Source organism: Parasteatoda tepidariorum, chromosome X1 (assembly GCF_043381705.1).
Source record: "Parasteatoda tepidariorum isolate YZ-2023 chromosome X1, CAS_Ptep_4.0, whole genome shotgun sequence".
Lineage (NCBI taxonomy): Eukaryota > Metazoa > Arthropoda > Arachnida > Araneae > Theridiidae > Parasteatoda > Parasteatoda tepidariorum.
In genome coordinates this window covers 69,258,421-69,285,371 of record NC_092214.1, presented here as the reverse complement: position 1 = coordinate 69,285,371, position 26,951 = coordinate 69,258,421, and the positions used below count along the sequence as shown (strand labels likewise).

The 26,951-nt window shown below is 28.7% G+C and overlaps 1 protein-coding gene across 3 annotated transcripts in view; it reads left to right on the top strand.

The window, feature by feature from the left end:
- LOC107451037 (NADPH oxidase 4) overlaps positions 1-26,951 on the top strand; it is a 69,787-nt gene that overhangs the window by 24,127 nt on the left and 18,709 nt on the right. Inside the window, exons 1-9 of one of the 3 annotated variants that reach the window (XM_016067007.4) lie at positions 2,491-2,650; positions 6,391-6,486; positions 7,397-7,510; positions 8,872-8,956; positions 13,735-13,832; positions 19,084-19,111; positions 19,220-19,286; positions 23,600-23,680; positions 24,424-24,565. In XM_016067007.4, the coding sequence (XP_015922493.1) occupies positions 2,585-2,650; positions 6,391-6,486; positions 7,397-7,510; positions 8,872-8,956; positions 13,735-13,832; positions 19,084-19,111; positions 19,220-19,286; positions 23,600-23,680; positions 24,424-24,565 (777 nt within the window). In that variant the 5' untranslated portion in view covers positions 2,491-2,584. Of the gene's footprint in view, positions 1-2,490; positions 2,651-6,390; positions 6,487-7,396; positions 7,511-8,871; positions 8,957-13,734; positions 13,833-19,083; positions 19,112-19,213; positions 19,287-23,599; positions 23,681-24,423; positions 24,566-26,951 lie in introns of those variants that run through there. The other 2 variants (XM_016067006.4, XM_071187347.1) reach the window with 2 other exon arrangements.

Sequence of the window (26,951 nt, the reverse complement as noted above, 5' to 3'; positions counted from 1 at the left end):
AATATATATAAATATATATATATATATATATATTTCAAATAGTTTTTGAGCATTAATAGTGGTAATGTTAATTAATAGTTTAGATAGTCTTCCAAAAGTAAACGCATACTTTGTCGAGGACGTGAGGATCCTCTCAAAATACATCTGCTCATTTTATGCCTGAATTACAAAGGAATGCCTGTACTTAATAATTTGCTTTATCTGTGCCAAAATAATCAATGCTAGAATCCTTGTTTATATTTTGTCTATCTAGCAATGGATTAAAAAATTGAATGTCCTAAAAATTAAAATACACAAAATTAAAATTATGCTTTAAATTAGCCCTATGTATCTCACTTTGTTCCAATGAGCGTATCATGCTACTCCCTATTTTAATATTCTAATAAAGAGGGCTAAATTAAATATTATTTTGTAATTTTTAACGGCTTAAAATACTCTCCAATACTTTCTGATGAAAATACTTTAATAATGACATAAATAAATGATTATTTAAGTGTATCACACGCATTTAAAGTTTAAAATAAAGTTTTTATTGCAAAAAGAGTATAGTATACGTTGATCAAATATCTCGGAAAAATACTAATCGAGTAAAAAATCTAAAAAGACCTTTCATTTTTGTAATTTTTACCTTTTATTTTTTCGATCTAAAAGGCATTTCTTCAGTTATATCCATTTTAAACAATTTGTACCCTATTTAAATTTTTCGATTACGGCGCCACCTACGGAGCAAGATGCTAACAACTGTAGATCAAAGTGAGGTGCTTTTTCCTGGAGAATCTAATTCAACAATAAAAAATGGGGGACCTATATAAAATTTTTATGTCGCCGCCACCCTATTTCCCGGAATGAGGTCTGGGAACCGATTCTGGTATCATTTAATGAAACTTTTGAAAACAGTTCACATGTGAACATTTAAATTTTTGATACGATGCCTCACGAGATACTTTAACGTTTCCATACTATTTGAACACCATGTATATTAAATTGCCGCAGGTAACAACTTTTCATAAGCTATATTTGAATTAGAAAGCTATTTATATATCTTGTGTGTGTGGAAATATATCTTTTATGCGTGGAAATCACGTTTGTTATCTATTCATAAAGTTACAGGAAGGCAAATATTTACATAATCTGATTTTTTTTCGTTGACCCCGAAGACTGAAGTAACAAATTCTTGGGGTCAATAACAGAGTGAATTTAATTAGATACATAATACATTAGAATCTCAGATGTTTTTATGTGTACATATTTCATTTAGATTCTGTATGAATCCAATTGCAACTTACAAAGAGAGAAACGCGTTATTAATCGTTCCCCATTATCTACACCTCTTATTTTTTGAAAAAAAAAATTTCACATTTAGCCGATTGTTATTCTTATCAGTATTATAAACTAAAATGTTTTTGTTCATTCATGTTCATGTTTTTTATAAAACGCAATTTTATAACTGCATTCTCAATAAAAAATGTTAGTAAGTATTGGAAAATAGGACCTTACTAATTAATTAATTTATCAGCTAAAACATATTATTTTTAATCAAGTAGACGTTCTGATTTTCGCATGATTGAATGATTAAAGAATATGACATTAAACCTTTAAAATTATATTGATATAATCGATTTTCTATTACTTTCTCTCACAATTGTTACATTTTTTCAGCATTTCAATTAATTTTACATTTTTTTGTATATTTTGTTCTAATAGGGTTGTAACTTTTTAAATTCCTCTCCTTTTAACAATGAATAGAAAATACGACATTGGAAACTTTGAACATTGATATATTTAACTTTTACTTAGTTTTGCTGTTTCCTTCCATTATTATTCTTAATCAATTGTGATATAAATATTTTGTTATTGAAAAGTTAATTCAAAAGTTTTAATGAATAATTGCATCAAATCTGCTTTTTTGCATCAAATCTGAAGTTACATTTTCAAATAAAAATTTCGTTCTGTACTACCATGCTTGTATTATTATATAAATAAATGTCATGTATTGATTAAAATCCATTTCATTCTAATTAATATTCCTTTGGTAAAATGACACCAAATTCAAGTGTATTTATTATTTAATGACTTAGATTAATTATTTCCTAAGTAATGGATAGACTTTAAAAAAGAAACTTTAAAAAAATAATTTAAACTTTGTACTAACTTTGTAAAACTTAGTTTAAACTTCTCCGATATTATTTTGGTTGAAAAAACATTGAATATTTATTTTTAAAAATATTGTTTTCGCATTGAACACAGATTCGTAGTGTTAAAGTATTCGAGAATCTTATTGTTCAGATTTGTGAAATCTTAAGACTCGATTTATCTCAAAGAAAATCCGTTACCAAACTTGGTAAACGAGCTTCCTTACGACCTACATTTTCACAAAGTCGCCAAAAGCGGGATAAAAAAAAGCCAAGCTGCCTAAATATTATTATAAACAACCAAGTAATTTTTTTTTTAACACACCCGAAAACGTAGACCGCTGATATACTGTGGGAAGTCTCAGAAGTTAGGTTAAAAAAAAATAATAATAAAAATAAAAAATAAAAAAAAATCTCCTCTCAAGTTATAGACAGGGTAACGGATTTTAGAAATGGTTCGTCTGGCGACAAGAACAGTTCGCTGTTCTGCTGCTTGCCTGCGGTCACACAGCATTCTGGTAAGATATTAATTTATTTTAGAGAAGAGTGGAGTAGAAGAAAAAGAATAACCTTTTAACTGATAATGCTGGTGATGTCAGCTGCTATTTATTGCATAATAAATCTTAGGAACTTTTGAGTTAAGTCAGTATTTTTCTAACTCTGCGCTTGTTGAAATAACGAAAAGTTTAAAAAATAAATAAATAAAGACATGCTCATAGGATAATTAGACTTATTAATTAATTTAAAAAAATAGCTCTACATGCATGATTTTGAGAGATTTATACTTTTGTTATTATATTAAGAACTTCAGCAAAACTCTTTTAATGATTTACATATATAGTAAAAAATGAGTAAATAAATTTTAAATAAACAACGAAAATATTTTTTTTGTATATTCTTTAATATTAAGTATTATTACTATCGTTATTTCAACTTTTTAAAATTGTTCTCAAATTTTAGCTTATTATTTTCAAAATTATAATTGTCATAATAAAACATAAATAAAATAATAGCTTTCCAAAAGTTCATATATTAACTATTCATATATTCACTATTATCATATAATAATTAATATGTATATTAATTAATAGACAAATTAATTAATAACTAATTATTATATAAATTATTACATTAATTAATGACATATTAATCATATAACTAATAAACATATTAATTAATAACTATTTATTATATTATTTATTATATTAATTAATAGACATATTAATGAATTAAAAAATAGCATTACACGTATGATTTTGAGAGATTGATACTTTAATTATTATATTATAAACTTCAACACTAAAACTCTTATTAATGACTAACATATATATCATTAAGGACGGGTAAATAAGTTTTAAATAAACAAAGAAAATATTTTACATGCACATTCTTTAATATTAAATATTATTAACTTTTTACTTCAAATTTTTAATTCTTTTCAAATTTTAAATTATTATTTTTAGAATTATGATTGGCGTAAAAAAACTTAATTAAAACAATAGCTTCTTAACAGTTCAGAAAGACTTCGTTTAAACTTTCGAGCTGTCTCATTGGATTATATATATTGTTATTTTATATATTGGGAGTTATTGCAAGTTAGCGTAAATTAAAATTTTCTAGTATGATTCAAAAAAATAAGTAAGATCATTTGTTTTACTTATGCAAGATGAGAATTTTGATATAGTTTTATTAAACAAATAAATAAACTCCCCTAAATGTTTTCATTACATTAATTAAGAATAAAATTTTAAATCTAGAAGTTTATTGTTACTAAAGAAAATATTTTTCATTTTATTTCAATTTAATGGGCAATTCAATTATTTCATTTTTAATCAATTAAACGGCCAATTTAATTTTACTTCAGTTTCATTTTATTTAAATATATTTATAGATGTATAATCCAGTCATATTTGCTGTGTTTTAAACTGATTTATACCTCAGAAAAAATCTAACACTTTCATCATAATAGCGATTTATCATTATCTACTAAATTTTCTATACTTGCAAAAAATACAGTAATAATAAGGCCGTTTTTTTTATTTAATTTTATTTTATTTTTAATTCTCTTGTCATCGTTCATTCTTCAGGCTTCACTCAATTTTAGTGCTCATAACTGTAATTACACACTACGTATCCTAAAAAACTATAAGACATTTAAATTAAATTTGTAAAAAGAAAAATCATCTCTATACGTGCAACATCTAATTTATTCATAAAAAATTGAGCACAATTAATGCTTTTATAGTTTATTAATGCAAAATTAAAAAAAAGTGACAGAATAAATGTGTTCCGTTTAACATTACTTAATGTTAAATTTTTTTCATGATAATTACGTTTAATGAAAAATAGTTTATTATGTTGTTGTTTCTAATGCCACATGTCAATATGCCACATGTTTGTTTACCAGCAAGCCTGCCTGGTGAAACCAAGCGAGTACAGAGGGTATGTTTCTTGTTTTTCGTTGGCGACATTTATGGCCAAGAATACAACTTCCGCCACACACACGTCACCCCCCCCCCTGTTTAGAAGAAACACCCATTCATACATTCCACAGACTAAATTTGTAATTTTGACTGAATCAGAGGATCATAAATCTCCAATTCACCCCAGAAATATTCATTTGTTATAATAGCTTGGAGGACTTTGTGGCTCAATAAATTTAATGTGCACCAGTCACCATTTACTACACGCCGAGTATTCGACTGACGGGGGTCGAACTCATGACCCATTGGACATGGGCCCAACTCCCGACAAACCAGGCTATCCGACCCATTGTTTATTATTACATTATTATATAATTATTTCCTTCCATGCATTTCGATTGCTAACAGAAAAGCAGAAAACTTTTCTTATATTATTAATTTCTTACATTGTGCATTATTATGGTGAAAAATTAAGCAAAAGTTTTGCTTAAGTTTGAGCCCAATTCAAAAATTAGAGACATTTTTCTGAATTTTCAGCTCTATAGTGAATTAGAAAATTTACGCAATCTAACGAAGCATTATCCTCCAAAATATTGACATATAGTTAAAGATTAGTTTTAAAACTACAAGCATTTTATAGGGATGCATGCTTTTAATGCCAACCGGTGAAAAAAAATTTTTCCATTTTTTCCATCACGAAGATTCATTAATCTCTTTCTGAATGCTACATTTAATGTAACAATTCTGACTCTTTGATTTTTTTTTCTATTTTTTTAATACTAAATTGTCTTCCACTTGGCTAATCTATCTCTATGATAAAGGACAATGTACCGAATCGGTAAAATAATATGGCCACTGAATAACAAGAATTAAAACAAAGAAGCTACGGATTTACGGCCGATGTTTTGAGAAGTGTTTCAGTCAGACTATGGAAGAAATCAAAATTCTGAAAGAAAAAATAACTCTTACTCCTAAATCCTAAAACTACTCCTATATCCTAAAACTACAGCAGGTGAACTATAAAAATTAAGGTTTCTATAGTGATTCAGAACAAAATGGCAAATGTGAAGCTTTTCTTTTATGAAGCCATTCATTTTGAAGAATGTATTGCGGACGAACAGCATCTAAAATTTTAATGCAACGGGTGAAAAACAAAATTTTGTATGGGAATAGCAATAGTAGTTTGTGGAATTTTTTATTCTTTTAGTTTTGGAAAAATCATGCGTTTTTAAATAATAATCGAAATTCCCTCAAAACATTTTTGGAACAAAATAATTATGAAATGAAATACGTACTTTTGTAATTTAAATATGAAATTTAAGTTTGAAGTCAAATGGAGATTTGTTTGATTTAAGATTTTGATCCTCTTGTAGTAGAAATTGTATATTAGCAGAAAGCGCTTTTGAAGTTATGTGACCGCTAGCAGATGCCCAAAAATCAAGTCTTTTATGAATACTTTTCCTTCCAATAAACATTTGGATGCATAATTTTAAATTATCAAGAAAACCTTTTTGAAAAAAGAAAAAAAAAACAAGAATGGTTTTTCCTCTTAATCCTTACAAGTGGTCTATAAAAATGTTAGCGTTCATAGCTAACAAAAAGAATCTGCCTGATTCGGATTTTCCGCATTAATTTCGAAACAAAATTACATATTTTAAAGTTGTTTTAACAATGGTTTGTGATACATGTATACTAACCTCTATATGAAAATTTCTCGTTACGCCATTAGTGAATCAATCAAAAATAGTTTTATAACTCTAGTTTTACCATCTTTTTTTCTTAACAATAAAAAATGATTATGACAGCTTACCCGCTTCTTTTTTACTTATATACAGATATTATGGCTAGCATTTATTACCATGGTGTTTTGGACATCATATATACGCTATAGGAATGATGCCAAGTACCATTACATTAGAGAAATTGCAGGGGTAAGTTGAAAAGTATTTCTTTGAATTTATAAAATATGACACATTAGAAAAAAACTATTTGATTTTTTTATTAAAGTTAAGGTCCTCGCCTACGCATTTGAAGGCAACATTTTGAAATAATTAATTTAGAAATTTTCATTAGAATTTACGTGTATATTATGTATTTAAACATGGTATAAATACAAAATAATGTGCAAAAATGTTTTTTTTTTTTAATTTTTTTAAGGAAATCTGGGGGAAAACTGGTCAAAAAAAGACCTAAAATCGACCATAGCTTTATTGAAATTTATTTATTTTTTAAAATTATTCTTGCTTTGTATACTCAGAACTCAACTTAAGGAATAGAGGACACATTAAACATAATATTAACATTTAGATATTTTACAGAAAATGTCGAAACTTATTAGGCAAAGATGGTTAAAAATTTCTATTAGTTATTTTTATTTTACCTGTGAAATATAAAATAATAGTTTAATAAACTAGTCCTTAGACATATGCATAAAAAACTTTTCTGCGAAATTCCAAGTAATTCAAACTAAAATATCTTGATATATTGCTTTTGAAATAAAGGAAAATAATCAAAAAATTAGTTTTGAGGAAAAGAAAAACAAATATCAGTGTAAAAACCAGAATGAGTGATTTTTTAAATGATTATAACTTCGGTTTGATTTGACGTAGAAATGAAACTCAAATGGTTTTAGAAACAAAAAAGTTCCTAGTTTTATTTAGTATAAAAAACAGAAAAGTAGTTTAGTATAAAAAGCAGTTTTTGTCAAAAAGGTAGTAAAATTAAATGTAATTTTATATTATGGAAAACTATTGAATCATGTTTAAATATATGATTTATTATGAATTATTCTGAATTTATTATGCAATATACAATTTGCTGCATTGTTTCTTTTGTTTGCAGATTGGGTTCTCAATATCACGAGCAATGGCTTGTGTTGTTAATGTTAGTTCTTTTATGGCAATCATACCCATGTGTCGTTTAATTACGTCTTATATACGGAGCATTGGTTCAAAAGTAAGTTAAACTTCATAGGATAAATTGCATCATATTTTAGTATCTAGGAATTTTTAGGCACATAATGTTTTACTATTTCACCTATCGTATTTGAAAAATACTTAATATATTCTTATTTGTGACTTAAACTCACCTATTTCAAAATAGATGAAATAAGAAAAATGAATGAAATTTTAATTAAAGATTTTTACATGCAGTTTAAAAATCTCTAACTTCAAGAAGCTGAAAATAAAACAATGGCATTTACATTCCTGTTTTATCTAAAAAATTTCAAAAAATACTTTTCAAAATATTAAAAAAAGACTTTCATTTTTTAAATTTATCCTTAGCTGTAACAGGTGCAATGCCAACTTACCTTGTGATAAAATATCATAGTTGGAAAAACATTTTTTAAAAAAGCATAAATTCATTTTTAAATGTTTTTTATTGCTAATTCTTAGTCAAGTGGTTCAACAATCCACATCATTAGCATTATTTGGTGCAAATATTATAAGAAAGAAAATGAAAAATAAAAGGCGAAAGAAAAAGAAATGACGGATACTATAATTGGTTGTATTTGTCTTGTTAATTTTATGATGCTGCTTTTATGAGTATTAGATTAATAAAAAAATTTACAGGAAAAGCATACGGGTTAATTCAGCATATCTTAGTAATTGATCATAGTAACAAATTAGTTTTTTACATACAACTTTCTCAATTCTAATTCGCTATTTCGAGATTTATCATAATTGTATTTTTCGTAAATAATGATTAATATGCACTATTTTTCCTAATATTTTTGGTGAACTACATATCCCCCTATTTTCAACCCTGCAACTAGCTATCTAAATACATGACTAACTTTTTTGTTATTCGTTGCCATACCGGTGACTTAACATTATTAAATTTATCAAAACATGATATAGAAGTTCAAATATAGTATCACTTAACTATTTTATTCAATATTTTACATATCGACAGCACAGTATGCTAAACAGTCTCTTTATACAAGCTTTACAGATTGATACATGCATACTATCCTCAATTGAAAAAGCAGTAGGTATGTTGTAGCATTTTTTTTCAAATCTCTTTAAGGATTTATTATATTTCATCTGATAATTTTCTGAATTACAATTTCTGAATAACGGCATGCTAATATGAATGATTTCGCATCTCAATACCGTCGCAAATTAACCCACCTACACTGCGAGCACCGTAATTAGTTCGAAACTTACTTTTTTTTATATATATTTTAAACTCATTAAAAACTCAATAGGTCAAAACTCAAAGTTTATTCATTTTTTTAATTATTAAATTGTTTTTGCCTTGGTGATATATTTTTAATTAGCACTCAAAAGCAATTCTGTTTTATTCTCTTGTAGGTGTCAGCAAATTTTGTCACTAAATGCATTGATAGTAGCAAAAAATTTCACATTATATGTGCCATTACCATCATCATTGCTGGAAGTAAGTTTTTTCTACTTTATTGCATTCTATATATAAATATATATATATNACCGTATATATATATATATATATATATATATATATATATAAATTTCTACTTCGATCCAGAAATTGTAAAGAATATTGGATGATGTTAAAGCTACCGTAAATGTTTAGTAATTATATGAATTACAACACTGTGTAAATTAATAGGAACCAACTGATTCAGTATGTCCTAAATGCAGTATGTATTAAGTGTAGCAAAGAGCTCTTGAAGACATTTTGGCAGTGACTATATAGATGACTATATAGTGGCTGGCTATATAGTGACTATATAGATTAGGTCATCATCTTCTTGTAACTAGTAATTAGCAGCATTGTGGAAGAGTATTATCTATCTGTTTATTTTCAATTTTTTTGACTTACATATCCTTTAACCTAAATGACTCTTCAAAATATTCCACAAATTCTCTATTGAATTAAAAGCCTCGTGATTTTTAATGCTAATCAAGCAACGTTATTTTGGTATTTTAATAGGAAATTATTAACCCTTTTTAAAATATATGAAAAAGCCTGGCACCGTTGAAATGGGCTGTCGAAAATCTACAAGAATAAAATAATCTTATGTCGTAGTAATTTATGAGTACAATATGCTCAAAAAAAATTGAGCATCAAAAGAGAATATTGCAGCGTTGCGCTTTCTATGTGGACAGAGGATTGTGGGTCAAGGATTTGTTTTTCAGCACCCAAACATTCATCAAAATTGTGTAGAAACTGAATTCCATCAGCAACGAAAAAAAACAAGTACTGAAATAAAGGGAGTGGCCCCCTCAATTCCCTGTTCCATGAACTATAATTTTGCCATTTACCTTCCATAATTATGTACAGATGTGTACAGTGCTTAAAAAATAAAAGGGCCATCCTTAATAACTCTTTATCTAATTATCAGATTTTCACGTACCAGGACTCAATCTTGATGTTTAACGGGAGATACCTCAAATATGCTAATTATTTTGTGCAAAAGATATTTTAAGTTACCCAAAAACGCACTTTCTCTGAATAAATGTATATTTTTTTCAACGGATTTGATTTCTTGACCTTCAAATATGTGGGCAGCCGTAATCTGGAAAATATAGTCTCAATAGTTTTACAGGAGCTGTTGAAAATGATAATTATACTTTTTGCATATTTCGCCTTATCTGGAGAATTTTTTAAACGAATTGAAGCATTTTTGAACACAATTATAAAGTTCGTTTAACCAAAGATCATTCCAAACTTATTATTTATAGCTACTTCTGGCTAATTTATTTAATAATATGTAGTCAAAGAAGTTTATGTGTAAGGTACACGAATTTTTACGCCTTTATAAAGAATGTAATTTTATATGGCAAAATACGAAGTTTTAGCGAAATCGGTCGAAAAGTTTCTGAGAAATCATATTGTAATAGGTTACTTTTTTTTTTAAATTTGATTTCTAGGGAAATATTTGTCCGATTTTGTTTAAATTTTGTATTTTGACATGTAAAATTGCATTCTTTGAAATTATTGTAAGCCTTCAAACTTTTTCCACTATTATTAAGTAAAATATTTTTTTGCATGGAATTATCTATAGATAAATGAATTTTATATTTGTCTGAGAAAAAATTTTCAATTCACTCCAAAAATTCTGGAGGTATGACGAAGTACACATAAAGTATAATTAAATATAAAGGATATGAAGTATATCGACAGCTTACATGGCTAAACTGTTGAGACCATAATTTCCAGATTTCGGCTACCTTTATTTTTTGAAAGTCAGGAATCCAAATTCGGTGGGAAAATATGTACGTTTACTTAGAGAAAGTACGTATTGTGTCTTAAAATATCGACTGTGCAATAATTAACTAGCACATTTGAGATAACCCCTGCGAACCATTGAGATTGAGTCCTAATACGTGAAAATTCGATCATTGGAATAAAAGTTATTTAGTCTTTTTTGTTTCTTTTCTTTTACTGAATTAATCATACTTGACAACTGAATTAATCATAAACTGAATTAATCATACTTGACAACGTTGACTTCAAAATATATCCTGAGAAAAAAAAATTCTTTCAGACGATGTTATACAGTTTGTTCAACTTACTCAGGTCTAAACAAACTGACTTGTCCCAATTAATTTGCATTGTATAGTAAGATTTTTTTTTTCTCGTGTCAGATCAAAACCAAACTTTCATTTTTAAAAATAATCTGTCAAAACCGAATAAAATCGTATAATTATCTTTCAATTACACTCTTAAAGAAATATTTCAACTTAAAAAATCAAATATTCTTCGAATAATATTTAGCACTGATATAGACAGGTCAACAACAATATTTTTATGGGGAAAAAATTATATTTCACTATATCAAACATAATTATTATTACATTGAGACATCTATCAAATTATTCTATAACACTGGGGAACAAATTTTTAGTTGCATTTATGCTAATGATTGATATTGCTTATTTTTTCCCGTGTAGTAAATGGTGACTGGTGAGCGTTAAATCTGTCGGGTCACAAAGTTCTCTAAGATCCCATAACAAATAAATACCTCTGAATTGGAGGCAGATTGTTCTCTTGTTGAACTCAAAACTATAATCTGGGGCTAAATGAATGGATGTATAAGCTAAATATAACATAATTAACCAGAAAGGTTTTTAAATCAAAGTTATAGGATTTCATAGATACTAAGATGTATCGTTTTAAATAGCCTGGTTAATTATTGACAAAAATAGGCTTACTTATAAATAGTAAGAGAATAGTTATCGTATAGCAAAGTCAAACACAAAGACGTACTTAATCTGAATAAACGCAATTTTTTTTACAGAATCGGCTATAGAACCTAAAAATAATTACGAGGCTCCAAAAGCTTAGTCAGAAGATCACTCGAAGGCTGGGGCACTTTAGTATTAACGTTTTGCATATGCTAGAAAGAAATACATTAATACAGATTTTTTTTATTTCGCGTAACATTATGAACCTCCTTCCAAAAAAAGATCAAAAAATAATTTTAATAAATATTTAAAAATGATAGAAAACATTTGAAATTATAAATATAAATATTATTATGTACTTTGATAAACATAGTGTTTTAAGGGACTGTGATAAATCAGAGTCCCCTTACTTCAGTTCCTGGCCCATGATACTGAAATATCTTAGTGATCTTTTCGCCTGAAAGAAAAAGTAAATTACACTAAGATATAACATAAAATCCTCATATTGATAAAACCTTTTTTCAGAGATTCTAATGTGTACGAATTTAAATATGCTATTCATCTTGAATCCAGTTGTTAAAAACACGTTAAAAAAAACACGTTAGAAAAAAACACGTTTATCTCCTGCATTAAGAAAAGAGGCAAAAAAAGGATTTCAGCGTATGGAGATCAAGTGCCTCAAAATAGAGTCCCTATATCTAAAGAGAATTACGGCAAGAGGCTTCAAAATATGTTCAGAATAGGGTTGCGAAAATAAATGATAGCGAAATCAGTTACCACACTTCAACCAACGAAGAGATAAGTAACCACGCTATATTTGCCTAAATTATTACTTTTATTGATACAGCTCTTTAAATATTACTTCATAAAAACTAGGTTACGAAATTTTATGATTAATCTAATTTTTGAGGTAAAGCTATAAATTTACTATTTTATGTTTTTTAGCTATAGCTGCTAAGTTGCTTAGTTATTGAGAAAAAATTTTATTGACAGTAGCAGCGATTGATTTTTAACGATTAAATAATTATTTTTAGTTTCAATTTTTTTTTATTACTTACCATGATACACCAATAAATAAAACATATGCTTATGAGTAGTATGCACCGCGATATAGCCGACGGAAGTGACGTCATCATGGAAAGTCAAGGATGCTTTTCCCTGCATACATATTTTCCCTGCATACATATTTCCCTGCTACATATTTTCGTTTCCCGGGTGGGAAACGAAAATATGTAGTAAACCGGAAGTTGCTTATTTCAGACCGCTTGCTTATTTCTGTCCGTGTGCTTATTTCTGCCCGTAGTTTTTAGTTTCGGTTTCTGTTTTTTTAATATAGTTTCGTTTTTTGATATTATTTTCATTTATTACTTTTTTGAGGGTGGCAACACTTATTAATATTATTTTACTTGTTTAAGGTGGCAATACTTATAAGCTTTGTTATTTGGGGGAGAAATCGAATATTATGAAGTAATGATGTCATTTTTTAATACATAATAAATAAATAATATCATGCACATACTTTACTCTAGTGGCCCCATCTGTGTGGGAATGTTAGAAATAAAATAACTTTAAATCTATTTCATTATTTAAATCTATTTCATTATTTAAATCTATTTTATTATTTATTAAATGTAGTTACGGCTGAGGATCGAACATTAAAAAGCATTCGTGGGTCAGTGGTTATGATATTCAACTACTGACCCATGAATGCTTTTTAATTGGCGTGAGTTCGATCCTCAGCCTTAATTGTATTTAATAAATAATAAAATAGATTTAAATAATGAAATAGATTTAAAGTTATTTTATTTCTAACATGAATGACTTTCCGTGATGACGTCACTTCCGTCGGCTATATCGCGGTGCATACTACTCTTATTAATTCTACTAGCTGGGTGTTTATGCTTTTAAGTGTTAGTACAGTTTTAAAAACATCTTCCTCTTTTATTTATTGTTTTCTACAACTTAATAAAACCTTTCTCAACAATAGCACACGTTGTACGTTTGTATTAGAATTATAAACTTAGAATGTTCCTTATACTACTTATATTACTATTCCATTTTTAGGTTTGCATTCTGTCGCTCACATTTTCAATGTCTTGAATTTTTCTCTTCATTATAACGATGATTTTAATGCTGTAAATATAGCAAGATTTAAAGGACAGGTAATAAAGTATGATTACGTTATAACACTAATTATGATCCTTCTTAGAGTATTATTTCATTACCTATAAGCCATATTTTAAATTTTCTTAAAAGAAACATCAAATTACAAAATTTACTTATTTTAAACATTTCTATTGACTGAAAGTTCTGGAACGGTTTTTTCTAATAATATACGGACCCAGAAATCAAGACAACGTACAGTGCGTAAAAAAAATAAACGGACCATCCTGAATAACTTTTGTTCTAACGATTGGATCTTCACGTTCTAAAACTAAACCATAATGGTTCGAGGGGTGACCTCAAGTATACTAATTAATTACTGCAGATGTTATTTTAAGTTACAAAAACGCATGATTTCTGAATAAACATACCTTTTTTCCTGATACCTGATTCGGATCTCTGAACCCCAATATAAAGGGGGTAGCCGCAATCTGGGAAATGTGTCTTATGGCGAATTTTGCCGTATCTTGAGATCTTTTTAGAACTTTTTGAAAATGTCGAATTTTTAAAATTCGATTTCTCAGGAATTAGACCAATTTCGATAAAATTTGTATTTTATCAGGTAAAAGGACAATGACATTCTTTAAAATAATGTAATAAATTTTATACCTTAAAATTCAAGCATTTTTCGACCATTATGAAAATAAATAATAAAAAATAGTAAATAGTTACTGAAATTAATTTTTTGCGTGGAATTATTTTCGGATAAATAAATTCTATAATTGAGCAAAAGAAATTTCAATTCGCTTAAAAAGTTCTCGAGATATGGTGAAATACGCCAAAAATAAAATTAGCATTAAAGAGTTCGAACTTAGGATAGCTCTCAACTATGAGGATCAACTAGAGGCAATCTGGGAAGTATGATCCTCAAACTATGAGGATCATATTTCCCAGATTGCCACTGTACAAATTTTGGGAATCAGAAATCCAAATTTCGTCGAAATAAACGGAACGCGTGTTTTTGTGTCTGATTTCGTATCTTAAAATATTGTCTGCATTAATTAATTAGCACAAAATACGTGAAGATCCAATCATTTGATCAAAGTTATTCAGGGTGGTCCGTTTATTTATTTATTTTTTTACACACTGTACGTGGACCTGCGTATGAAACCTACATGGTCCAATATACACATGAAACTACATGTATAAAAACATGTATTGGCTCGGTAACCTCTTTGCACGTCGGATAAATTGTTTCGTTGAGTTTTTGAATAATTAGATTTAGAATTTTTGGGCATACGTTGGTTAAACAATCAGCTATTCTGTTAAACTAAAACTAGATCAATGATGGTACGCGCTGTTAAGTTTCTCTGAACATTTTTTAAAGTATCTATTTACAATGGAAACTTCATCAAAAAATTATTTTTGAAAGTTTAATTTTTAAAAAATTAGAACAGAAATTTAAAAAAGTTTTCATGGCCGTCGTTAAAGGATGGTTTCTAAAGGGTATCTATCATACATATGTTTAGTTCAAAATAAGCTATTTTATTAACTATTTCGTATATAGTTAATATATCATGTATAGATTGAAATAAAGATTATATAGCCAAAACAAGCGAAATATTAAAAGTAAATATTTGTTATTTATTATGTAACCAATATAAATTAATTGAGCCATTTGTGAAACTTTCTTCTCATAAAATTATTTCTTCTTCCTCAAATTTCTTTATAACTTAAGGAAGAAACCACTTATGAATGAGTACTAGTTTTAAAATTGTTTGTTATAGTCGGATTATTGTGCTGACAAAAAAAGTATGGTTAAATTTTTAGTTTAATTTTTACCGAAGCGCTTTAGTAATGATCTTAGTAAAATTAACTGTAGAATATGTTTTCATAATATGCGATCAAATTTGGTGAATGGAATAAAATTTAATAATTTCCAAAGCACCTTAGATTATGACAAAAAGACATTTATTTGACTAAATTTACTTTTCATTTTTGCATTTTTTACTAAATGTGTTCTTATAAAGACTTTAATTTTTAAAACCAGAATTTCTAGTAAACCGGTATAACCATATGAACAGAAAAATTACCTAATGAACAGTTTAAATACCGAAAATTTTCTTTAATTAAGCAAAATGATGTTTTTTTTTCTTCTTTACCAAGTACTGTAATTTTACGAGAATTTTTTTCTCTGTTTGAATATTCATCTTATTTTTTCTGTCTTAAAATACTTTGCTAAGAATATCTTTCTTAAATGTTTCTTTTGCTTCTTTAATATTTCAAAATGGATTACAGAGCTGTTAAACGCATAACCTGAAATTTTTACTGACGCGTTAAATGTGAACACTTGGTCCACGGCAGACATTTATTGCAAAGTGCTCCGTGCTCACCAGACTTAAAATCATAATATTTCTTATGAGGACTTAGAAAGAATCTGCATTTTCAAAACGTGCTTGCTGTTCTTTTGGATATTTTTTTTAATAAATATGAAATCATATCAAATTTTTTTTCTCATTTTCAGTAAGAATAGACTCTTGCTTCAATTTTCATTTTAATATATTAATAATTCATGGAAGAGGTTGTGAGTTCGATCTCCTTCGGTTCGAGGACCTGTGAACAAAATAGTGACTAGTTCGTGCTAAATCTATCAGGGTCACAAAGTCCTACAAATTCCCATAACAAATCAATATCCAGGGGATACTTTATCGAAGATCGACCGCGCTCTGGTTAACCAAACCGAATTAACCAAATTTTTAGAAAAGGGGCATTTTTATATCAAAATTAATTCCCTAGTATTGCTTCTAGTAGGTATAGCCCCTTGTTGCAGCAGGAGATTATAAGTAATTTCCCTTATATAATGTCACAAAAAAAGATTTTTGCCTAGAAGGAAATCATAGTGTTTCTTACGTAAAACTCACGAACAGCTTGAAAAAGAGGCTCATCATTATACTGTTACAAACACTTTAAATACAAAGCTACTAATTGCATGTAGAAGAATAATGTAAAGTTCAAACATATGTTTTTCGCTATTAGGAAAATTGGATGTAATTCATTTGTTATAACCATCATTATTATAAAGTTAGTTTAATTCTAAAAATAATACTAATTTGTCAATGTTTCATTTTTTAATCTTTAAACACTCATTAAAATACCTGCATATAATATTTTTACCTATACAGTGTTCTGCTTATTTAATATTAATTCTATGAATTTCATATAGTCACCTACTAAAATTGTTTTTAAAGATAAAATTTTGTCTTTTTTTATTATATTTAAAGTCAAGTAACTATATACTGGCCAAAGTTATTTGCAATATTCTGTACTAATAATCTAAGATATTTTTTTAAAAACTATTGATAGTAAAATTATTATGTCATAAAACATAAAGCACTATAAATAAAAGTGCCTTATAAATGTTTTGTATTATATCCGAGATTCCATTCTACTTTATTCTAGACCAATCTACTTTATTCTGAATCTATTTAAAACAGCCCACTGTAAAAAAATGGATTCTCAAATATCATGAAATTTCCTTCGTTTTTGACGAAACCGTTCCCTGCCTTATGCTCAGAGCAGAAATTTCGTGTGACTAAATAACTAACGTCACTTCTTCAGGAAAACGAATTTTGTTAAATTTAAAGAGATATTTCATCACACTATTATTGAAAGGAAAAAATCCTGTAGTGCGCAATGTATCTAATTTTTCTAACAATTATTTTAACGCGGCACCATATAGGCGGCACTACACAAAAAAAGGACAGATAGAACAAGGATATTTATTACACCCACACATATTTTGTATTTTCTTATTTAACATTTTGAAGTTTTAAATGACTTAAAATCTTATATCTTACAATTCAAATTTCTTTTAAATATAATTTAAAAATTAAATAAATATTTAATAAAAATTAATTTTCATAATTTATCTTCGGACAAATGAATGTTATAATTGTCTGCAAAAGGCTTTTGATTTACGTAAAAATTACCGAGATACAAGGGGTGAACAAAATAATGGAAACACTTCGATGCGAACACATTTTTTGATCTTTCTCAAAAAATATTTAGAGAATCATTTTATAATTTAGAATTGTTCAATTTCTCATACATAATAATAAAGTTTAAAGCTTTTAGAGGTTTTAGGGACCTACAATAAATTATAAACAGAAAATAATGTTTTTGAACTACCTGCTCTCTAAGTATTTCTTGAGAAATATGTAAAAATGTAATAGTATAGAAGTATTTCCATTATTTTGTCCACCCCCTGTATGACAAACTATTCAAAAAGTAAAAAAAAAAAAAAAAAAAAACTTAAGGGCCAAAACTTTTATTCGCTCTTTTGGCTAAACTATTGGACCATATTTTGGTCCGTTATATTTTGATATTAAAAAATCAATTCTGTTTGTTGAAAAGAAAGTAGGTTTATTCAGAGAAAGAATGTTTTCGTGACTGATTCCATAACTTCTTTAATCGTTAATGTTACTAAGATAATTTGAGGTCAACCCTTTGAACCATAAAGTTCAGAGTTTAGTTCGTGAAAATCTGATCATTAGAAAAAATTTTATTCAGGGGATATTTTTTATTTACTTATTTATTTATTTTGGTTCACTGCACAAAAAAATTGGATTGTTTTTTACATGGAAAATACATATTTTATACTGCTAGAAACACTAAATTGATTCTTCTTTAAAATATTTTCTACTTCTAATTAATTTCATGTACAGGGTGTCTCAAAATCCATGCAAGCGGTAATCTTGATAGAAAACATAAGTTTTTAATTTAAAAAAAAAAAATGGGGTTTTTTTTTTATTTATTCATTAAATATACAGCATAAGATTACACTGTCGGATAAATTGCCTTCACGGATTTACTAACGCAAATCTACTTTTATATCGAAATTTTCAATGATAGTTGTCCATAAATGTGGCATATCGTGTTCAATTTTCTCCTTCCAGGCATGGTGGACTAGTTAGCATAAACCGTAGGCTTGGAAGAAAAAGACAAAAAAAGCGCTAATAGCATTAAATCGCATGATCTCTGCTGCCTATTCTGATTAATAAAATGAGGAACTACTCTGCCGGTTCATGATTTAACATTGTTCGACAATTCTTTCATGCAGAGCTCCATTTTTAATAAACCTGAACTTTCAGCTGTTACTTTCCCTTCTCTTTTTTGTTTTGATGATAAAATTTTATTACACAAATGACGCAATATCAAAATCATGTGTGAATTTTGGGACACCTTTTATAATGCATAAAAAACTTTTTAACCAATCCTTAATTTTTATCCTATGATTTTTCTCTTTGACAGGATCCGTTATCAATAATCCTACATTCAGGTTGGTTTAGGTTCTTTGTATATTTCTTTACTTTCAGCTTATGTAGCATCAGAATTATTATAGTCATTTTTTACTTCACCTTTTTCACTTCTAATTTTTCAGTTGCAGGATTGACAGGAATATTTATGATTATTACACTTTGCATTCTTTCATCGGCTTCTATGTCATATGTGAGGTAAATATAATAATTTTATTATTCCTTAACTTCTTTGTTCTTCGTTTAAATCTCACGTTTTTAACATTCCATTCAAAGTTCAAAGAAAATTGAAAAATTGTTTTCATGCACGGCAGTTTGAACTTTTCGAGAGAAATTGACCTTTTCTGCCTCTCTGAATAATGAGTATGCAAATCCAGTTGTTCTGTAATAAAATACGTAATATTATAAAAAGTATAGTTAGCCCGGCAACAATAGAACCATAACATTAAAACTAGCAGCTTCATGGTACAAAACAATCTTAATCTAAAAGATAAAGCCAAAAATTAATCTTACCCCACACAATGGTTGAAACTTGAAATTAGAATTTTAGACCTAATACTTTGTATTCGATTTTCATTATTTTTGTATTTATTATTTAAATTGTATTACATATATATATANTCCAGCCTACATATTAATTTGCGACCATTAATTTATAATTTTTTTTTTCATTTTAGTTTAAAACTCAGAAAATGCGTATTAAGGGCGTTGATTACGGTGGAACGCTCTCCCTCTCTTATATATATATATATATATATATATAAGAGAGGGAGAGCGTTCCACCGTAATCAACGCCCTTAATACGCATTTTCTGAGTTTTAAACTAAAATGAAAAAAAAAATTATAAATTAATGGTCGCAAATTAATATGTAGGCTGGAAAAAAGCGCTATCGGAATCTGATGAATCACTAGTTAGAAAGAGAGGATTAAAGACAACAAAACCTGTTTTATTACAAAAAGAAATTTAAAAAGTTTTCTAATAACCATCTTTCAACTCCTCACTATTTCCTTCAGCGGTTAATAAAGTTCTAATGTTTTGTTTTTCCCTTTTCTTTTTTTTACATCCCGCCTTCCTCTACAATGATTTTATTTTATTTTATTACCGTCGTTGAACAGCCGACCCAGTTTTTTGAGTTTACGACTACCTAATGTTCAACTCCGTAGCTTTGTAATTTTGAACCAAATTAAGAAGACAGGGGAACTCTCCTGGATCAAGTATTGGGAAAAATTTGCTTTCGTAGAGGACTTTTTGATGGAACTAACTCGCATTTGCGTTACATGGAGAGGAAAATCATGAAAAATTCTCACGGTTAGGCTGATGGCAAGGGGACTCTAACCCATGATTCGTCTACCACTGAGGATCTTTTACGTCAGTACTGTGGTCGGTGCAAGCCGGATGCGGAATACGTATCGACCAGCCATCGCTGGGAATCGAACCCGGTTCACATCATAGAAAGGCGAACGCTCTATACTCTGAGCCATCACAGCTCCTCTACAATAATTAGTCAGATTTACTTAGCGTATTTTTTTAAATTGAATTACACTGCTCAAAACAATTAAAGGATATTGAGGTTGTGTGTTGATCTTACACCTGGAGAATTGTTTGAATGATTGATACGTTATTGACAGATGTAGTTAGCTATATGAGATAAAAATGGAAATAATGTTTAGCAGAAAATAATGCGTTTTATTGAGCATTTGGGCACAAGAGGAAAAAAACGCAATTGTGCATATGAGAAAAATAAATTTAAAAAAAGGTGTTTCTCTAAAAGAAAATCGTTTTTAGTAGAGGGTATGGCTTCCCTGGACGGCCAGCAATGTTGAACACCTTTAAGGCATCCAGTCAATGAGGTTATTAATGAGGGACTAGGGTATTAAGCCCCACTCCTCCAGAAGAGCTTTTTCCAGTTCTTGGAGAGTTTGTGGAGGTGTCGCAAACATGCTCGATTGGGTTCATGTCCGGAAAACACGCAGACCAATCCATTCGTATGATTCCTTCTTCCAAAAGGAAATCTTTCACCAAGTTAGCACGATGTGCCCAGCAATTGTCGTCCGTTATCATGAAGTCATCTCCAATTGCTGCAGCGTAAGGGACTACAATAGGTCTCAGGATCTCATCCTTATATTGGCAACCCGTCAGAGCTCCATTTCGAATGATATAGAGATCGGTACGCCCATCAATGGAGATGCCAGCATAGACCCCACCGCCAAATCCTATACTTCCGTGCATGAACGCAGAATTGTTTCTAGTGCCGCGTTCCCCCCAGATGAAAATACGCCTACTATCAGGATGAGCAGGAAAAACCAATCTCGTCAGAGAAAAGAATACTACGCCATTCATTTCTCCTCTAGTTCACATGCTCTGTTGCCCACTCCCTGCGGGCGAGACGGTGCCTTGCTGTTAACGTGACACACACCATTGGTCGGTGAGCATATAGATCTACAGCTTAAAGGCAGTTTCGGACAGTTTGTGTCGAAACTGTGGTGCCAGTAGCCGTGCTAAGGTGTTGTTGAAGAAGAATGGCTTTCATATTTTGGTGTCTGCGAGCCGTTAGCCTAAAATACCTAAAATAGTGGTCTTCATTGGGCGTTGTTGCACGTCTACGATCTTGCCCTGATCTTTGGCCTGCATTTCCAGTCTCCTAAAAATGGTTCCAGATCCTGGAAATCATACTTGGTGAAACTCCAATTTCTCCGGCTTGTGTTTGGCTCCCCTCTAACCAGCCAACAACTCTCCAAGCTTTTGATTTGGTGAAATGACTTCATTGAAACATTGCACTCATCGAAACAACGCGCTTACTGAATGTCTATCATTCTTTTCGCTTTGTCTTACATTAAGTTAAAAGCCAGAACTAATTCGCTGCCACTGGAGTGTCGTCTTCGATGTAAAACTCAAGATTTGTATACTGCGAAGTCTGAAAATAAGAAAAATTTGTATTTGTGACTCTCTTCTTCCATTTTAAGCAACAACAATAAAATTGCTCTGATACCGTTCTTTTATACAAGGCTTACAATATCCTTTAATTATTTTGAGTAGTGTATTAATTTGAACTATTGTGTTCATTTTTTTACTTCATTCTTGGCAAAGATTCTAAAAAGAATTCAAATTGCAGTAGACCCTGCATATTAAAATTGCACCGTTTGCAATATACAATGAGCAAAAAATAACATTTCACAGTCTGAAAATACTTTTTTAAATAATGATCAGATCTTTTTTTTTTCGTATTAAAGGACAATTTTCATAGTTTAAGCGTTCATTATAGGTAATTTTGACAGAAAAATCTTGACAAAATTATAATCCCCCGTGTACGTTAAATTACATTTAGATAGTCTTCTTCTTCTTCCGTAATGCTAATGTAAACAAATTCTAACGTTTAACCTACGGTTTTCGAATAATTTTTATAAAACGTTTATTCTTTGATCACCGTTCAATTTAAATAGCGTATTTGAAATAGAATTAAAAGGAAAGCACCATCTTAAAAGAAACAAAAAATAATATGATGAAAACGGATACGTAGTCAAAAGAGCAGCAAACCAATTTTTTAATAGATTTTATTTTTCATAATACTAACACTGTGTAACATTTTTTATTTTTTTAGTTTTCTGTTGTCTGTTATTTTTTTAACATATCTTAGAATGTTTCCGTATTGCCGTTTTCAAATCTGCTATCGGATTTTCTTACAAAGCTATTTTTTGAAATGACATTTTTAATCGATTTTTTTGGGATAATGTGCAAGTTTTAAAACGTTATATATAACAGGGGATCACCTAAATTTTGCGACAAACTATTATGGCAGTTAAGAAACATTATTAGGATTAAAATTGCATAGGAACTCCTATCCGAAATAACGTCATACGCCGCTAGAGTGCTTCCCGATTATAAACTGTTTTTTCGTGTGTTTCTGAAGAGGTCATAATTGGGAAGCACCCCAGCTGTGGAAAATTACTTTTCCGGGCATAGATTCCTATGCAGTTTAATATTGATGATATTAAAGTCCCCTAAGAACTTCTCGTAATATTTATGCGATCCCTTGTTATATATAACATTTTTAAACTTGTATATTTCGACAAAAAATAAACTAAAAATGTCCTTTTAAAAAAATTTGAAGCTTTGGAGCAAAACTATTTTCAGATTTGAAATCCACGCTCCCGAATTAGGTAAAATCAAGTACAAATGCAACAAAAATTTTGTTCCCCAGTGAAATTTGTAAAAACCATTTCTAATTTTCTAACTAATTATTAACTACTTTTTTTTAACTTCGATTTATTTCGTATCACAAGCACTTATGGTTTTTCACATTTTAAAATAGTTTAAATGTTCAGCGTGACAGGCCGGCAACTTAGCAGATGTTTTGCTTCATCCTAGTGAATGTAGTATAAGAAAAAGAAATAAGATTAAAGATTTTTCTCAATACCTTACTTCCCTAATTATGACTATCAAGTGTAGGATTTATTACTAATTTAATTTCATTAATCCTTTAATTAAATTATTTTCAATCCTTTCCTTTCAGAAATGCAAGTTACGACCTATTTTGGTTCACTCATCATCTGTTTTTAATATTCCTGGTATTGCTTTTATGTCATCCATTGAGGTTAGTATCTGAATTTAAAACGTTCTATTAGATTTTAATTTTCATTTTAATTTTAGCTTTAACTATCCCTTTAATTTAAAGATATTTTTGGTAGCTGGGAAATAGTTGAGACATTTTATTCCTTGATTTTTTTTAACTATTTTTTTAAACATTTTTCTAAATTGAGGCTCTCGCTGCATATTTATAAGTTAAATTAAAATGCCCTTTAAGACAAAAACAAATGCAGAAACCAAAAACATATCTAAATGTACTACTATATCGCGAATATAGTGCTACAACTAAATAAATTAATATTTTTTGAGCTATATATACATCTCTTATGATTAGCTCTAAAAATATTATAATCTAACCTTTGAAATGCTTTAGATAATGCTAGATAAGTCTGAAATTAGCCAAGCATAAGTGGAATATTGTGGTAAATGTTAGAAATTAAACAAGTCAAAATATTAAATTAAGGCATTGATTTTTCAAATCCAATCTTTTAGAAATATCTAGTTACTATACCATACCCACAAAATATTTTTTAAAATATTACTGAAATAACAATGCTACGCATTTGAAATGAAAATGGGATTTCTACTTTAATTATTAGATAATTTATATTTCATAAATCATTCATCCATCAAAATTAATTTTTCATGAAGCTTTTCTTGTTAAAATTTATTCTGTATTTGTATCTCAAATAAATATTTTTAAAAAAATTTTAAACTCATATTTTACTTTTAAAATAATTCCTGTTGCAGCGGACAATTAAAAGAACAAACAAATCTTTTCTTGCATCAACCTGGCTGTAACATGAATAAAAATGGATCGAACTATATTTATTCAACATCCTCAAAAGTCTTTTGTACAGAAGATCCGATTTTTGCATCTCAGACATCTGTGGTATGATTTTTTTTTTAAATCAATGTTTATTCACATGACTATGTATGTTAAATCAGTAAAAATTTAACTCAAATGTACTTCTCAAGTTATAAAAGGGACCCCAAAGAGGTTCATCAGATTTTTAGTTATAAAAGTGATATCTTGGAATAGTAAAGTAGCTACAAATGGAGACAATATACAGCGCTACCTGGTGGTGAAATTCAAAGTTAACGTTTCTATCTGGAAAATGGTTTAAGATATAAGGAAAAGTGAATGACAAAGTTGTAGAACATCATCTATTTTGTACAAAAAACGATACCTTATAGATGATAAAAAAATGCTTAAAAGGCGCATTACTTATTTCGCGATGTATGACGTAAACAACTGGATCTCACAAGGTACCTTTAATTTCGTTATTCAAACTTCTCTTGAGCTTTGTAGTGTTCAAAAAATTAAAAAAAAACACTTTTATAATTTTTGTTCGCGTTCTGAAATTCCTTTTTAATGATCTCGGAAGCTAATTTAAAATTTGTTAATTTATTTATGCAGACGATATTTTAAGAAACAAAATCATTTCCAAAAATGTGCTTTGTCTGAATTAGCATACCTTTTTTTTATAGGAACTTAAATTTTAGATTCTCAAAATATGAAAAGGACCAGGAATATGGGAAATATGATCCCAATTTAGGCAGGAGAGTAGGCAAAAATTTTGACTTCTTAATATTAGTTTTGATTTTTGCGTATTTCGCGATATTTCTGAAATAATTTAATCGGATCAAAGGAATTTTGCACGCAGTTGTAAATCTCTTTTATTCAAGATAATTCATTGCAAAATATAAAATTAAAGACAAGTTATTATTTTTTACTATTTAATAACAGTGAAAACAGCGATACAAATTTTAATTTGAGTTTAAACTGCATAACTTTAAATGGCAAATTACAAAATTTTATCGAAATCAACCGAATAGTTTCTGAGTAACGAAATTTCTAAAAAAGACGTATATTGAAATTTTCATTTCTCAGAAACTGTTCAACTGATTCCATTCGAATGTTGGATTCTGTTGTTTAAAATTGTGTAAATATTTGTGTACCTTACAATTCTAACACTTTTCAACAGTTTTAAATAAAATAATATAAAATAAATATAATTTTTTCATACTTTTTATCGTTAAATTATCTTTGAATAAATGAGTTTTACAATTATATTCAAAATTATTTAGATTATTTTAAGCAGTTCTAAAGATATAGAAAAGAATAAATGCATTAAAATTGATATTAACATTAAGGGGCCCAAACATTTGGTTACTCTCCTGTCAAAATTATTGTGACCATACTTTTCAAATTGCAGATACCTCTCAAATTTTGAGAATGAAGAAATGATTCTTCTTGAAAAAATGCTTATTCGGAGAAACTGCGTTTTTGTCTCGTATTTCGTAACTTAAAATATAGTCTGATGTAAAAAAAATAGCATGCATAAGGTTGACTATTCTAACTATTGTAAGATTGCAACTAACTGCATGAGATTTCAATCATTAGATCCAAAGTTATTAAAGTGTTGCGTTTTTATTTTGCGCACAGTACATAGAAAATAAAGATATTTAGAGTTAACTCGTTTTTTATCCTATTTACACTGTAAAAAATTACGGATCAAATTGCATTATAAAATATCGGCACTTTGTGGGCATCATCTGTATCACCCATTTTACAGTAAAATTCATTTTTACTGTAAAATATTATATCGTAATTTTAATAGTAATGTTTACTTACTAAAAGTGATTCAGTGATTTTACGGTAAAAATTATGGCATTTTGTCATGACATAAAGACGCTTTTGAAGCATTCTTATCTCAACTCTACACATCAATTCGTATTAAATTGAAACTAAGTTTTTTACTTTTTTTTATTAGCTGAAACTAAGTATTTTACTTTGTTCCTTATCTCTCATACAATTTTCGACACATAAAAGTTAACCTTACAACTATCTACCAGGTGGCACTGTAAGCGGTTTCATCGTGTAGCGCATTGCCACTAACGATAATATTCACTGTTCGAAAGGTGAAAGAGTAGAATAAGGCTTCAATGGGCACTCTGTTTGGTCTGAATATTAAGTATCTTTTAACAAACATTATTCTTAAAGAGTTATAAACACTCGAGGATGCTACTCATTGTTCCCTGTTCGAAAGGTGAAAGTATTCGATTATGTTCGAAAGGTGAAAGGATAGAATAAGGCTGCAATGAGCACACTGTTGTGTTGAGTTTGAATTAAGTATCTTTTAACAAACATTATTCTGAAAGAGATCAATGGAAGATGCTACTCATTATTCACTGTTCGAAAGGTGAAATTGTTCGAAAGGTGAAAGGGTAGAATAAGGCTTTAATGCGCATACTTTTGAGTCAGAATTAAGTAT